Source organism: Asterias rubens, chromosome 3, assembly GCF_902459465.1.
Source record: "Asterias rubens chromosome 3, eAstRub1.3, whole genome shotgun sequence".
NCBI classification, from domain to species: Eukaryota; Metazoa; Echinodermata; class Asteroidea; order Forcipulatida; family Asteriidae; genus Asterias; species Asterias rubens.
Genome location: NC_047064.1, coordinates 18,225,519 through 18,240,802, shown reverse-complemented (window position 1 = coordinate 18,240,802; position 15,284 = coordinate 18,225,519). Strand labels below are relative to the sequence as shown.

General features: G+C 39.3%; 2 protein-coding genes across 2 annotated transcripts; both read left to right on the top strand.

The window, feature by feature from the left end:
- Positions 1 to 675: 675 nt before the first annotated feature.
- LOC117288378 lies at positions 676 to 6,417 on the top strand. Its single transcript, XM_033769216.1, has 3 exons — positions 676 to 830; positions 1,759 to 2,150; positions 3,945 to 6,417. The coding sequence occupies exons 2-3, from the start codon at positions 1,861 to 1,863 to the stop codon at positions 4,075 to 4,077; spliced, it is 423 nt and encodes a 140-aa protein (XP_033625107.1). The 5' UTR covers positions 676 to 830; positions 1,759 to 1,860; the 3' UTR covers positions 4,078 to 6,417.
- A 2,242-nt stretch (positions 6,418 to 8,659) lies between these two features.
- On the top strand, positions 8,660 to 12,273 carry LOC117288377. Its single transcript, XM_033769215.1, has 3 exons — positions 8,660 to 8,814; positions 9,618 to 10,010; positions 11,690 to 12,273. Exons 2-3 carry the CDS (start codon positions 9,721 to 9,723, stop codon positions 11,829 to 11,831), a joined length of 432 nt encoding a protein of 143 aa, XP_033625106.1. The 5' UTR covers positions 8,660 to 8,814; positions 9,618 to 9,720; the 3' UTR covers positions 11,832 to 12,273.
- The last annotated feature ends 3,011 nt before the right edge of the window (positions 12,274 to 15,284 follow it).

The following is a 15,284-nucleotide window of genomic DNA, read 5'->3' as shown; positions in this document are numbered from 1 at the left end:
TCGAATGCACCCCCAGTGTTTCCCAACAGCATCTAGACTGTATGGGCCCCTGTCTGTATCCTTGCGGATAAAGACAGGTCCTTGCCGCTAGATCCAGTGATTCCATTGGATAGAATGATATCATTTGATACGTGCAGTGACATAGATGCCCAAATATTATAGTCACTGCTTTTTAGTCCGCCATGGAATTTGACTGCGTATCTATGGGTGCGTTCGATTAGCTTCCCCGGGTGGAACGTGGATAATTATCTGCACACGTTCGTCCTGAAAAAAAAAAAAAAAAAAAAAACGCCACACACCGGGGTCGACCCGGGGAAGCTAAACGAACGCTCGCATTAATGTGAAATATGCAATTTTATGAGGCTGCCGTCGATTTCACAAAACTCTTCCTAACTTAAGACTAATCTTAGGACTTAGGACGAGTCCCAACCCTGCACTGTAGCATGCAGACCTTAAGATTAATCCTAAGTTAGGACGAGTTACTCGTCCTAACTCGAGATAAGACGAGTCCTAACTCTTTGTGAAATCGACGCTGGTCTCTGGCGTTATTCACGAGCCTCGAAGAATATGACGTCAGACGTTCAGGCTAACCAGCATCTGACATGGATGGTTGACGTCACACCCCCCCCCCCCCCATCCCCCGTGTGGTGGCGCTGTTAGGGGGAATTCCCTGTTCAAGTAATTTTTGTGTTGATGCAAAGAAATGTTCGGACATTTTGTTGCCGATCTGACGACCGTAGAAAAATAAGCTCCACAGTGTGACTTTTCAGGGCAATTTATCACCTCGTTCTTGTTGCTGTGGGCTGTGGCAGTATATATCCACCACTCAGGTTGACTTAATGTTACTGCATGTTCAAATTGCTCTGACTTCTTAAGAGTTGTTTTATTTGTGAATGTGATATTGCATGCTCATGATAAATTGCTGTCTAGACAGCCGACCACTTACAATTGGGTATTTCCCGTTAAAAACAGTTCTATGGCTGTGATCGAGGTTGTAGCTAGATCAATTTTAGTGGTGGGCAACACATCAAATCGGTGTTCGAAGTCCACCAAGGGTGAGCAGATCATCAAAATTATTCATGTTTAATTATCTGTCCATGAAAACTATTCATGTTTAATTATTGGGCAATCATTGCTGAAGTGCACGGTTCATGTATAATGCCAGCCGTCGATTTCACAAAACTCTTCCTAACTTAAGATTAGTCTTAGGACTTAGGACGAGCCCCAACCCTGCACTGTAGCATGCAGACCTTAAGATTAATCCTAAGTTAGGAAGAGTTACTCGTCCTACTCGAGATAAGACGAGTCATAACTCTTTGTGAAATCGACGGCTGGTTTCCAAACTCTTTGTGTTATGCCGGGGCCATGCATTTTGACAGTGTTCTTTGATCTGTATCGGTCATGGATAACTGTGTCTCAGATCAATTCATATCAATATTTTTTATTATTATTATTAATATTTTTGTATACACATGACGTTAAAAACATGAAAGAGTGTGCATAAATTAAAACGATTAACAACACTAAATTAATTTGTCAAATAGAAAGAAGTAACTGTAAAAAGACAAAACCCAAAGTGGCATTGATATGTACGACCATCCTTAAAAATACCAGGGAGACGGTTGAACCCCCCCCCCCAAAAAAAAAAAAATAAATAAATAAATAAATAAATAAATAAATAAAAAAATGTACAGTGGGCAATTATTATTTTGATTTCAGAACAATGTATCATTGAAGCTCTCTGTTTTCTTCCTTTAGCTATTTTGTTGTCGTCTTTGTCAGCAGACAGACATGATTTCGGCTGAACTTGCTCATCTTTAAAACCTTCGCACATTCTCTTTCATTCCTGCACTACTTATCATGGCAAGACTGATCCGAGATGTTATGAATAATGCGTTTGACAATCCTATCGATGCCCAGGACATCCCAAAGCGCTACGCTATTCAGAGTGTACATGGTAAAGCGGTCTGCAACCGTTGCAAAGGGTGCAAGAAGTCGTGGAGTAGCAATCTAGCATGGTTGACCTTCGACCTCAGGAACCAGAGAATTGCAAGGGCGTGGCTGCAGAAATGCAAAGGGTGCGAAGCCGAGAACCGTTTGTGGTTTCACCCTGATGAGTTGGAAAACATGGTCATACATGCAGTAGAAAGGTATCTAACATTAGAAAAGTTTCACACACTCTTCTGAGTGAACTGTTTGTATTAATGTTGGTTTCTTTTTGTCCATGTGTGTTAATTAGCACTTTTCATTCAGTACTTTCTCGAGTCCTGTGAACAAAATCACATGCATATTGAGTTTATGTTTGTGTGGTCGTAACAAAATAAATCCACCAAGAAAAGAGTCTGGGTACTTTTTGTACGACACAAGACACAATGTCCGCATTGTTTACATGAAACGTACACAGTTTGAAGATACTGATGGTGGAACCCTTTAAAGGCAGTGGACACTATTGGTAATTTCTCAAAATATTTATTAGCATAAAACCTTACTTGGTAACGAGTAATGGGGAGAGGTTGATGGTATAAAACATTGTGAGAAATGGCTTCCTCTGAAATGCCATAGTTTTCGAGAGAGAAGTAATTTTCCACGAATTTGATTTCGAGAACTCAAGTTTAGAACTTGAGGTCTCGAAATCAACTATCTAAACGCACACAACTTCGTGTGACAAGGGTATTGTTTTCTTTCATTATTATCTCGGAAGTTCGATGACCGATTGAGATCAAATTTTCACAGGTTTGTTATTTAATGCATTTGTTGAGATACAACAAGTGAGAAGACTGATCTTTGACAATTACCAATAGTGTCCACTGCCTTTAATTAGTACATTTCACTCGAGTCTTGTGAACAAAATCACATGCATATTGAGTTTATGTTTGTGTGGTCGTAACAAAATAAATCCACCAAGAAAAGAGCATGGGTACTTGTTGTAGGACACAAGACACAATGTCCGCATTGTTTACATAAAACGTACACAGTTTGAAGATACTGATGGTGCAACCCTTTAAAAGTTGATCAGGCTGTAATTATGCCACAATTTGTTTAGATTTTAATAAGTCATAATGTTTCGAGAGATGTTGACGTTCTTGTCTGTCAATCCACAATATTGTAGACTATAACATTGATGACGTGGGTTCAAGGCTATAAACGATTGATTAGTCATCTTGTTAGTCAACCTTCTAGTCAACTTTTTGGAGAGTGAGGAATAATATTACAGAATTGTTTTTCGCTAACAAAACAGAAGATTGGTCATCAGGGTTAAGAGAAATTAGTGCAAAACTTTACACACGATGCATGACATCGATTGAAAAAAAGATTATAGAGTCCCAACGGGACACTGATTTTCTTTCTTTCTCATCAAAGTATGACATAGTTAGTTTTATAAATCTGTGATCTTACAATATACGATGTTTTTTGCTTGCAAGTTATGTAATGTTCTTTTAAAGACACACCTTTGGTGGACACACCCCTGGTAAATTTCAAAGACAGTCTTCTCATCTTGGTGTATCCCAACATTATGCACACAAATATCATACCTGTAAAAATTTGAACTCAATTGGTCGTCGAAGTAGCGAGATAATAATGGAAGAAAAAACACCCTTGTCACACGAAGTTGTGTGCTTTCAGATGCTTGATTTCGGGACCTTATAACTCTAATTCTGAGGTCCCGAATTCAAAATCAAATATTATTTTAGTGGAAAATTACTTCTATCTCGAAAACTACGTTACTTCAGAGGAAGCCGTTTTTCACAAAGTGTTATACTACCCGAACAGCTCTCCATTGCTTGTCACCAAGTAAGTTTGTATGCTAACAATTATTTTGAGTAACTCCATGGTGTGCAGTACATAATGGGAAAGATGGGGTTAAGATCAAGGGAACCATTTTTATTTTGCGAGTTAAAGTCCAATGCTCAACGTTTTTTTAATGTCATTTCATGTTCCCAAAGATGTATCAAGTTGAAAGCTGGGAAGTACAGTAAAAAAAAACGTAAGGACGATTATGGACGACCACCACACGAAGAACGCCTGTGTGAACGCTGTGGATACGGAAACAGGAGATGCTTGTCAAGCGGCAACTAGACGACCACCACAACACGAACAATAAAGTGAATACGGAAATAGGAAATGCTGGGCAAGCGGCAACTAGACGACCACCACCACACGAACAATAAAGTGAATACGGAAATAGGAAATGCTGGGCAAGCGGCAACTAGACGACCACCACCACACGAACAATAAAGTGAATACGGAAATAGGAAATGCTGGGCAAGCGGCAACTAGACGACCACCACCACACGAACAATAAAGTGAATACGGAAATAGGAAATGCTGGGCGAGCGGCAACTAGACGACCACCACCACACGAACAATAAAGTGAATACGGAAATAGGAAATGCTGGGCAAGCGGCAACTAGACGACCACGACCACACGAACAATAAAGTGAATACGGAAATAGGAAATGCTGGGCAAGCGGCAACTAGACGACCACCACCACACGAACAATAAAGTGAATACGGAAATAGGAGATGCTGCATGGTTATAAGGTGGCAATACTAAGAACTTTTGAACCCGACAAGAATAATGTTTGTGTGACTTTTTGGACGGACACAATTAATATGCATGTTGATTTAAACTATAAACAAGCTGAAAATCGGTATCGTGCCTAATACCCAAAATCAATATTGTACTTAACTTTTGTAATCATGTTTTTAGACCCGGGATTTCACAGTTTGTTGTTTATTACTGATGCATTATTTTAGGTACGCTGTTCATATAATAGTATAACTATATCGCAGCGTTTACAGAGCAATCAACAAATCGTTGAATTTTTTTTATACAAACAAAACAGCAAAAATACATCAATAGTAAAGACTGAGGTATTGTTTTGAGGATCAGGAATAATATTAAACACAGGCATATTAAACACATTCACTGGTGGAGCAGATTTAACATAGGAGGGAAATTCATTCCACTCCTTTATACCCGTTGTAACAGTGAATGTACGATCTCCCGCCTTACCCAAGTCATCGGAAAAGTAAGGCGAGGGATCTGCATTTGAGGAGAGAAGATTTGTACGCAAAGGTAATTGCAAGACACTCATTAAAACACTCTTGTGCCTGATTATTAAAGGATTTGTATACAAATAGAGAAATCTTAAATAATGTTCAAAAGCTATTTGATACCAATAGTGTAAATCAATCAATAAGAGTCGGTAGCATTGTTCGGTTAGACTTCGGATTTATAATCACTTCGTTTCGAGAAAGAAATGCAACAAGACGGCTGCCGCTGCGTGATAATGCCGGTCTTAAGATTGAATTCAATTCGGATAAAAAAAAAGCCATTACCCTTTCACTGGTACAATAAATACAGGATACACAAATAAAAATTAATTAAAATTGAATGAAATAGTAGATAATTAATTAGGGAAATGGTGGCAAACCCCGATAAGCTGGGGCTTCGTTTGTGTTTAGGGAAGCCTTATTGGGACAAGAGGTTGGACCCCCCCCCCCAGCCAGACACAGGGACACGAAACACAAACACGGATACAAACACACAGACAACTGACGATGCTTGTAAAGAGTTTTGGGAAATTGAATGTTCCTTACAGCTGTATTTGGCGCAATTCATCTTTCAATTTGGAAAGACGGTCATTCATGTTGACCATCACAGTGACTTTAGTTTGTAACGAATCTATTGTTAACGCGTTAACACTCTTAACGAATCTACAGAGAGTGTAGATTTGTTACGAATAATTTTTATGTACACAGCTAGAGATTCGTAAAAATCGACACTTTCGTAAATATTATAGTGACGTCACACTTTTGAATGCTATTTTAACATAATTATTATCCAAATTAACGCAAATGGCTGTGTGCAACATTATACTAATATATTTATATATAAATTAATTATACAATATTATTTAAGAAGCTATTTTATATAGAAAGATAACATTTAACGACACGGGACGCCAACCGTTAATACGCGGAGACTCTCGCCATTGTAACTGATTGCATTATTGCCCCCCCCCCCCCCCCAAAAAAAAAAAAAAAGAGAAAAAAACGGAAAAAAGAAAAAAACAAGAAGAAAAAAAACAAGTGCTATATCTATATTATGGGATGATATACCCAGTTGAGCTTTTGTGTTTTAGATAAACAAAACAGGCTTAAGTATGGTGTCCCATGGAAATAGCCGTCGGAGATTCTGTCCCCCATTATTGGGAATTAGCATGGGCTGAGGAGGATGGTTCAAAAGGGGGCGCTATCAGAGGACGTTTTCAAATAGTTTGCAGTGGGGAGGACAGGATCTCCGGGGCGAATCTCCTTCCACAATGGCTTATGAAACGTTATAAAATAACATAACATATAATTTGCATGTCTGTTATTCAACAAAAGGCATTAAAATACGGAGAAAAATAAGCACGATTGTTTTATTTTTTTATATTTTTTTATTTATTTTGCAAAACGCAATATTATTATGTGGCAGGCAATAAAATTGCTTTACTTTACTTTACTTTCTTTATCATTGTATATTTGGTTGGCGGTAACACCATGTGTGTATCTACTTGCCAGGTAGAGTTGTTCTTAGGGAACTGTCTTGCTGCTTTATTCTACTGCCGTGGAGTAGATAATCGGAGGTTCGGGAGACTTCTCAGTTCTGAAAAGAACTGTCCTGCTTTTTAACTATTACCAGGGATGGTATAGAAATTAGACTGGACTGCTACTTTAGCTTATAGGATCGTAATTAACTGTACTGCCGCGGAGTCAGTTCTGAAATTGGTCTCAACTTTATTAAGGAGGGGGGGGGGGTCAGTGGCGTGGATTTAGAGAGAGTGACGTCAAAGAATTTTAACAGCCAATATTGAACCTTTTGATTTGGAACTTTAATCACCATGTGAACTCACGTATCGGGAGGGAGGGGGTGCAATTTGACACTCATTCCGGGTCATTCTGACCCATAAATGGGTCAGGCCCCCTGCCAGGTTCGATCCGGGTCTGACCAGCCGGTAGTTGTTATTGTGTCGCAAAAGGAAAATACAAGTATCTAACTTTCAGGCAAATTAGCATTCGAGTATACCAGCACACATCATATAGGTTCTTTAAGCTTCGGACAAAAGCTAACTTCCATCAAATTGTTTACTTCCTATAGTAAACAGCACTTGAAACTTGTTAGCGCAAGAAAAACAAGTCAAGTTGTTACTCATATACGACCCATTAATATCTGCTTAATAATTGTTGAGGCTTTCGCTCATGTAGAGAGGACATAGTGAAGGCCGGGTATTTACAAAATCGATGGGCGGCATGCTACGAAACCAGAAAGCTCGTTACGTAATTAAGGCTATGTGTGCCCTTAAACTTAGGCTAAAGCTCAACATTTGTTTCGATAGGGACCTAAACCGGTTTTGTGTCGATATTTTGTAAGGTTCTTGGCTGAAGCAGGTAAACAAATCAATTGTTTTTATGGCCTATTTTGCAACATTAGGGTGTGATCACTGGCTGTGGGAAGGGCACGGGCTATGCACTTGTGACATTATTTTGTGGCAAATGCATTGTAGTTGCGTTTTCATTGTTTGAACTGCCCCCGATTTCACGAAACTCATCGCAAGTAGCGACGCATCGTAGGGTTTGCGATGCGTCGCAGACCTAAGACATGTCGCGGCTGCGACGAGTTCCACAGTCCATTTCACCAAACACGTCGTAAGCGCGACGAGTCGCAATACAAACTATTTTCACTCTTAATAAAAACAACCCTTTGGACGAGGATGAACTGCTAAAGTTCTGCGGCTGTTTTATGTTGTGTACAACTTGGTCATGAAACAGTCATGTATTATAGTTCATTCAAGATGGCAGACACTCAACCGTTTCGGACTAGTTGTTTAGGTTTTTGGTTTATAATTATTTATTTGTTTAGTTGTTTTAGTTTGTGTGTGTTCGTTTGTTATGCGTGTGTTTGTTTTCTTTTCTTTTACCCGTCCTTTTTTTTTTTGGGGGGGGGGGTAAATTTCCATTTGTTGTCTAGTGTCTTCCCGATTGGTTCACGGAAGTTACGTGTGGTAATTGTTATGTCCTTTCATGCATTTTGTGCGTAAACAAATGAAACATAGCATTCTTACGACGACCCTATGGGTAGTCGTAACTTACGACGTGTTCTTCCTCGTTGTCAAGGAACTTGCGACGTATCCGACGCATCGTAACTTTGATGAAATCGATTTATACGCATCGCAACTTACGACGTGTAACCGGTCGCAACTTGCACTTGCGACGCGTCGCAGCGCTTCGTGAAATCGGGGGCAGGGTCTTTGCAATTATGAAGATTACAAACGGAGGTGGGGGTGCACGGACATCCAGGGGCGTGTCCAGCCCCCCCCCCCCCAATACTACGCCAGGGGCGGCTTTCGTCAAATTCGGATGTCATTTTTTTTTAAGTAGTGGAACTTACATTTTGTTTCAGGCGTTTTTTAAATACCGAATCCACCATTTACATATAGGCCATCGCGGCAAACTAGAACAGGTGGAACTTGAATTGGTAAGTGCCAGTAAGAAGAATATGACGTCAGACGTTCAGGCTAACCAGCATCTGACATGGATGGTTGACGTCACACCACCCCCCCCCCCCCCCCCATCCCCCGTGTGGTGGCGCTGTTAGGGGGAATTCCCTGTTCAAGTAATTTTTGTGTTGATGCAAAGAAATGTTCGGACATTTTGTTGCCGATCTGACGACCGTAGAAAAATAAGCTCCACAGTGTGACTTTTCAGGGCAATTTATCACCTCGTTCTTGTTGCTGTGGGCTGTGGCAGTATATATCCACCACTCAGGTTGACTTAATGTTAATGCATGTTCAAATTGCTCTGACTTCTTAAGAGTTGTTTTATTTGTGAATGTGATATTGCATGCTCATGATAAATTGCTGTCTAGACGGCCGACCACTTACAATTGGGTATTTCCCGTTAAAAACAGTTCTATGGCTGTGATCGAGGTTGTAGCTAGATCAATTTTAGTGGTGGGCAACACATCAAATCGGTGTTCGAAGTCCACCAAGGGTGAGCAGATCATCAAAATTATTCATGTTTAATTATCGGTCCATGAAAATTATTCATGTATTGGGCAATCATTGCTGAAGTGCACGGTTCATGTATAATGCCAGCCGTCGTTTTCACAAAACTCTTCCTAACTTAAGATTAGTCTTAGGACTTAGGACGAGTCCCAACCCTGCACTGTAGCATGCAGACCTTAAGATTAATCCTAAGTTAGGAAGAGTTACTCGTCCTACTCGAGATAAGACGAGTCCTAACTCTTTGTGAAATTCATATCAATATGTATTATAAACATGACGTTAAAAACATGAATGAGTGTGCCATATAACGATTAAAAACTCTAAACTTGTTAAATAGACCCCCCCCCCTAAAAAACCCAAAAATAATAATAATAATAATAATAATAATAATAATAATAATAATAATAATAATAATAATAATAATAATAATAATAATAATAATAATAATAATAATAATAATAATAATAATAAATAAATAAAAATAAGAGAAGAAGATAATGCACAGAGGGCAGTTATTTTGATTCCAGAACAATGTAATATTGAAGCTCTGTTTTCTTCCTTCAGCTATTTTGTTGTCGTCTTTGTCAGGAGAAATACATAGCTTCGGCTGAACTTGCTCATCTCTAAGACCTTCGCACATAATTCTCTTGCATTCCTGCACTATACCATGGCAAAACTGATCCGAGATGTTATGAATAATTCGTTTGACTATCCTATCGATGCCCAAGACATCCCAAGGTGCTACTCTTTTCAGAGTGTACATGGTAAAGCGATCTGCCACCGTTGCACCAGGTGCAAAAAGTCATGGAGTACCAGTCTAGCATGGTTGACCTTCGACCTCAGGAACCAGAAAATTGCAAGGGCGTGGCTGCAGAAATGCAAAAGGTGCAAAGCCGATAACCTTTTGTCGTTTCCACGTGATGAGTTGGAAAAAATGATCATACATGCAGTGGAAAGGTACGTAAGAGATGCAGTCAACATACCAGTGCGAATCAAGTTAACTGGGTCAACTGGTTTAACTTGATAGTGTCCAACTTCCATAATAATTTGAACTGTGTTTAACTATATCGTATTTATTGAGTAAACCACTTGGTTCAGTTCAAGTTCCATACCTGATTAAACTACATGGTTTTGTGTTTATCTAGTTTATCAACTGGTTTTCAGCCGCATGGTTCCAGTTAAACCCAATTTAAACCTATAGGTTCAACTGGAATTTTGACCTGGGCACTTCTCATCAGTGAACTGTTTATAAGGAAAATTGTATTGGTGTGCCTGTGGTTACCAACAAAGGCTGTGTTTAGAGTATTTATTTATCATGCCATGTTTTTCTCAAGAATAAACACGGATCGAAATTATTTCAAGAGATGCTTCGCTGTTCTTGTCTGTGTGTTCTGAAACAAGATTTTTGTGACAGAGTAGTTGGGCCTACTTGACTCACTTTCTAACCCCAAACAATGGGGGTTCAAATCCCTGCCTTTTATTGACAAAAAAACCTATAATCATCTTTGAGCAAGTCATGCAAATAATAATAAAGCGATGACTTCTTTTCAACTTAGCACCTGAAAGGGACACTTCAGGTCAGGTTCGTTTGTGTTTGTTGTGTTTTGGATTAAAGGCAGTGGACACTATTTGTAATTACTCAAAATAATTATTAGCATAAAACCTTACTTTGTAATGAGTGATGGGGAGAGGGTGGTAATATAAAACACTGTGAGAAACGGCTCCCTCTGAAGTGGAGCAGTTTTCGAGAAAGAAGTAATGTTCCCCGATTTTGATTTTGAGACCTCAGATTTAGAATCTGAGGTCTCGAAATCAACCATCTGACACAACTTTGTTTAACAAACAATGGTGTTTCTTTCAATATTATCTCGCAACTTCGATGACCGATTGATCTTAAATGTTCACAGGTTTGTTATTTTATGCATATGTTAAGATACAGCGTAATAATAACCTATAGTGTATAGGGTATTTAAGTTTAGAAACGATTATTATTTTGTATGCACGACAATAGGTGTGATAGGTGTGATATATTATTGTCTTCAAGACACATTATTATCTTCAATGATTAAAAATATATTTTTCAAAATTGTTGGGGTGGGTAGTTAAAGGAAATCAATGAAAATCGAAGTTAAGTTTACCATTAAAGCAAAATGAAAACCCAAATCGTTGAGGGAATGCTGTCTAATGTTATTGGTTAAGATAGCCGACATCTGTGCCTGATGCCAGATGGCAACAATTTCCTCAACAAAGTTGCATGATGGAAACCAGCAAAAGAAAAGCATTAAAAACTTTTGAACATGGGTAAAAATCGATCTCAAACAATATCTGCTTCAACCGAGACATCATTGTGTTTTCTAGTGTGTATTTAAAATAAGGGGTCGAACCAAAGTCGAAAACAATAAATTACAAAAATGTTAAAAACATTGGTTGCCAACGTGGCCTCAATGCCACATACATGTACAAACGAATGTTATATAGTCATTTTGTAATGTTACCCTATATAATAGTATGTGAACCTAATGCTAAAGGCTAAAGGTAAAGATCAAGGGCACTATGAAGGGAAAGCGTTTCTATTTTATGAGTAAGTCCAATGGCTGAGCGTCATTTCATGGCATGTCATTTCATTTTCCCCAAAGAATGTTGAGTTTGCAAGATGGGAGCTACCAAGGCAGAAGACGCTTTGGTGATGATGATCGACGCCGACCACCACACGAACAACGCCTGTGTGAACGCTGTGGATACGGAAACAGGAAATGCTGGTTGGGCGGCAACTACTAAAAGAGCTTTTGTAACCTAAAATAGACCTTATGCACAAGACGTCATTTTTCAGTAGGGCGCCCTCACCTAGAAGTCAAAGGAGGGTTGTTCATGGCCAATCCCGTGCGCCGCGCGTACAATAATCTGTGCGTTTCGCATGGCGTTTCGATATCGTCACCACTTTACCTCTAAGATGGCGGCTGGATGACGTAAATGCACAAGGTCTATAATGTTGAGAGAATGTTTTTGCCACGACGGCTGCCTTGTAGAGCCGGGACGTGCCTGTTAATTTTAAATTATATTATAAGCTGAAATCGATATCGTGCCGGTAACAATCGAACTCAATAAAGGGAAGATATTTTTGGCCCAATGACCAGGGCACCAATGTAATTGGGACGGTTATTGTGATTTGAAATTCGCTATATTATTATAATAATGTGTTACTTATTTATTTATTTATTTAATATTATAAATAATTATTGTTAAAGACACTGGACACTAATTGTCAAAGAAAAGTCTTCTCACTTGGTGTATCTTAACATGTGCATAAAATAACAAACCTGTGGAAGTTTGAGCTCAAAACTGGTCATCGAAGTTGCGAGATAACAATGGAAAAAAGACCTTGTCACATGAAGTTGTGTGCTTTCATATGCCGAGACCTCAAATTCTAAATCTGAGATCTCGAAATCAAATTCGTGGAAAATATACTTCTATCTCGAAAACTACTCCACTTCAGGGGGAGCAGTTTCTCACAATGTTTTATACTAGCAACCTCTCCCCATTACTCTTTACCAAGTAAAGGTTTATGCTAATAATTATTTTGAGTAATTACCAATAGTGTCCACTGCCTTTAAATTGCATTGACAATAATTCAATAATTAAATAATCTACATTGTAAAAAGGGAAGCTATGTATACACCAGACTTCGCACCTGGTATGTCGGTGTGATTATTAATTAATTTTAATTCATCAATGATTAAAAATTTCAAGGGCTATTTTTTTCCCCGTTAAATAGCATTATGAGGAGTGTTCATTATTGTTTCACTCAGTTAATTTATACGTTTAACTTTAGTTAGCCGTTTTATTATACTTCAATTATCTTTGTAGATCAATCATTGAGAGTGGGGACCGTTGTTCAGCCTTAGCCAATTGATTTATCGGAGTAGGAGATAAAAACAAGATGGCTACCGCTATAAAAGGCATAATTATTGCCGGTCATCCGAACTAGAGACAGTTTTTCTTCTCCATTTCCATTAGTCACTTGTATAAAAATTGGTAATAATCATACAACATTAAATCAAGCAATAACCTAATTGGGAAATTAGTCTTCTACTTACAGATTCAGAATAAATATCGTGATAATAAGAACAACAAGCAGCCGTGTCCTCTATCCATTATTTGGCCTATTAAATACCGTGGGTTAAACAAGTAGAAGCATTCGAGTGTACCAGCACATCATACTTTAAGCTTCAAACAAAAGCTAATTTCCATCAAATTGATGAAACTTGTAAGCGCAAGAAAAACAAGTAAAGTTGTTACTCATACGACCCATTAATATAATAATAATAATAACAGTATTTATAAAGCGCCAAATTGCCAAAGGATACAAGGCGCTGAGAAGAAAAGAAGAGGGAAAAAGACAGAACAAAGATAGAGATGACCAGCTACAAAGAGGCAAAAAGGTGGGTTTTGAGAGCACGTTTGAAGGCTGGGACACTGTTTGAGTTTCTGGTAAGGGTAGGTAGAGAATTCCATAGTCAATATCTGCTTAAAGCCATTGGAGACAGTGGACACTTTCGGTACAGATTTTTTTTTAAAGTTCACAGATTTACAAATAATTTACAGGGTTTACAGAAGGTAATGGTGAAAGACTTCTCTTGAAGTATTATTCCATGAAATGCTTTACTTTTTGAGAAAACATTGTAACAATATCAATTCTCGATATCGAGGATTACAGATTTATTTTAAACACAATGTCATGACACGGCCAAACGTGCGGCAGCAAGGGTGGGTTTTCCCGTTATTTTCTCCCGACTCCGATGACCGATTGAGCCTAACTTTTCACAGGTTTGTTATTTTATATATAAGTTGTGATACACGAAGTGTGGGCCTTGGACAATACTGTTTACCGAAAGTGTCCAATGGCTTTAATAATTGTTGAGGATTTCGCTCACGTAGAGAGGGCGTAGGCCGGTGTATTTACAAAATCGATGGGCGGCATGTTACGAAACCACAAAGCTCGTTACATAAGGCTATGTGTGCACTTAAACTTAGGCTGAGCTCAACATTTTTTCGATAGGGACCTAAACCGGTGCGGCCGAGTTTTGTGTCGATATTTTCTACGGTTCTATGATGAAGCAGGTTAACAAATCAATTGTTCTAATTATGACCTATTTTGCAACATTAGGGTGTGATCACTGGCTGTGGGGAAGGGCACAGGCTGTTATGCACTTGCTCTATATGGCATTTATATTGTGACAAATTCATTGTAGTTGCGTTTTTCATGGAATGTGTTTACAATTTCATTGTTTGAATACAGGGTCTTTGCAATATTATGAAGATTACAAACTGGGGTTGGGGGTGCAAGGACATTCATGGGCGTGTCCAGCCCCCCCCCCCCCCAACCCCCAATACTACGCCACAGGGGCGGCCTTCGTCAAATAAGGATGACATTTTTTTATTTATTTTTTATTTCAGGCGTTTTTTAAATTTACCGAATCCACCATTACATAGGCCATGCATAGGCCATCGCGGAAAACGAGAACAGGTGGGATTGTGAATTGGTAAGTGCCATTAAGAGCAACAACTAGTTAGAGTTATAAAACAACAAACTTCCTCCATCTGGAACCGAGCGCGACCTCCATGGACCAAGTGACAAGTCGATGACACTTAGGTTCATGACCAGCAACTGCTCGAGCTCGAGAGGTTGCCAAAACGCCGCGCCCCTGGATCTTGGCCCCCTCCCACTCCCCTTGTTGGTTTTTTAGACTGGCCCCATTGTTGGTTTTTTAGACTGGCCCCTTATCGACGTGCAAAGTCTCCCCCTACAAAGTCGCCACCTACAAAGTCACCCCCAGACACAGTCGCCCCCGACCAAGTCGCCCCGACACAGTCGCCCCCTAACAAAGTCGCCCCGACACAATCGCTTGGTTATGAACAAGAGTTAGAAGATTATGCCGTGTCCAAAACGGCGACTTCGGGAACGGCTATGCTACAAGCTAGATCAGTGCGTCTGTCCATGGAGGAAGAAATAACAGGGGTGTTGAAGTACAGTACACAGGCAGATGCGCGCGGTGTCGCCGTTTCGGACACGGCATTAATTAACTGAAAGGTGTAATTTATTCGAAGTAATGCTAACTGTATTTGTGTTCCTGTATCCGTTCTGCTGTTATCGTTGGGCTGTCTTTTGCGTTATGCGCACACGATGTAAACAACCCTCATAATATACAAAGTTACTTTTTTCAAAGGCCTATT

Excerpts from the sequence above, each read along its gene's own strand:
- LOC117288377 (XM_033769215.1), top strand. The coding sequence starts at position 9,721 with ATGGCAAAACTGATCCGAGATGTTATGAATAATTCGTTTGACTATCCT. Across the intron at positions 10,011-11,689 it reads ATCATACATGCAGTGGAAAG|AATGTTGAGTTTGCAAGATG; the intron begins GTACGTAAGAGA and ends TTTTCCCCAAAG.
- LOC117288378 (XM_033769216.1), top strand. The coding sequence starts at position 1,861 with ATGGCAAGACTGATCCGAGATGTTATGAATAATGCGTTTGACAATCCT. Across the intron at positions 2,151-3,944 it reads GTCATACATGCAGTAGAAAG|ATGTATCAAGTTGAAAGCTG; the intron begins GTATCTAACATT and ends ATGTTCCCAAAG.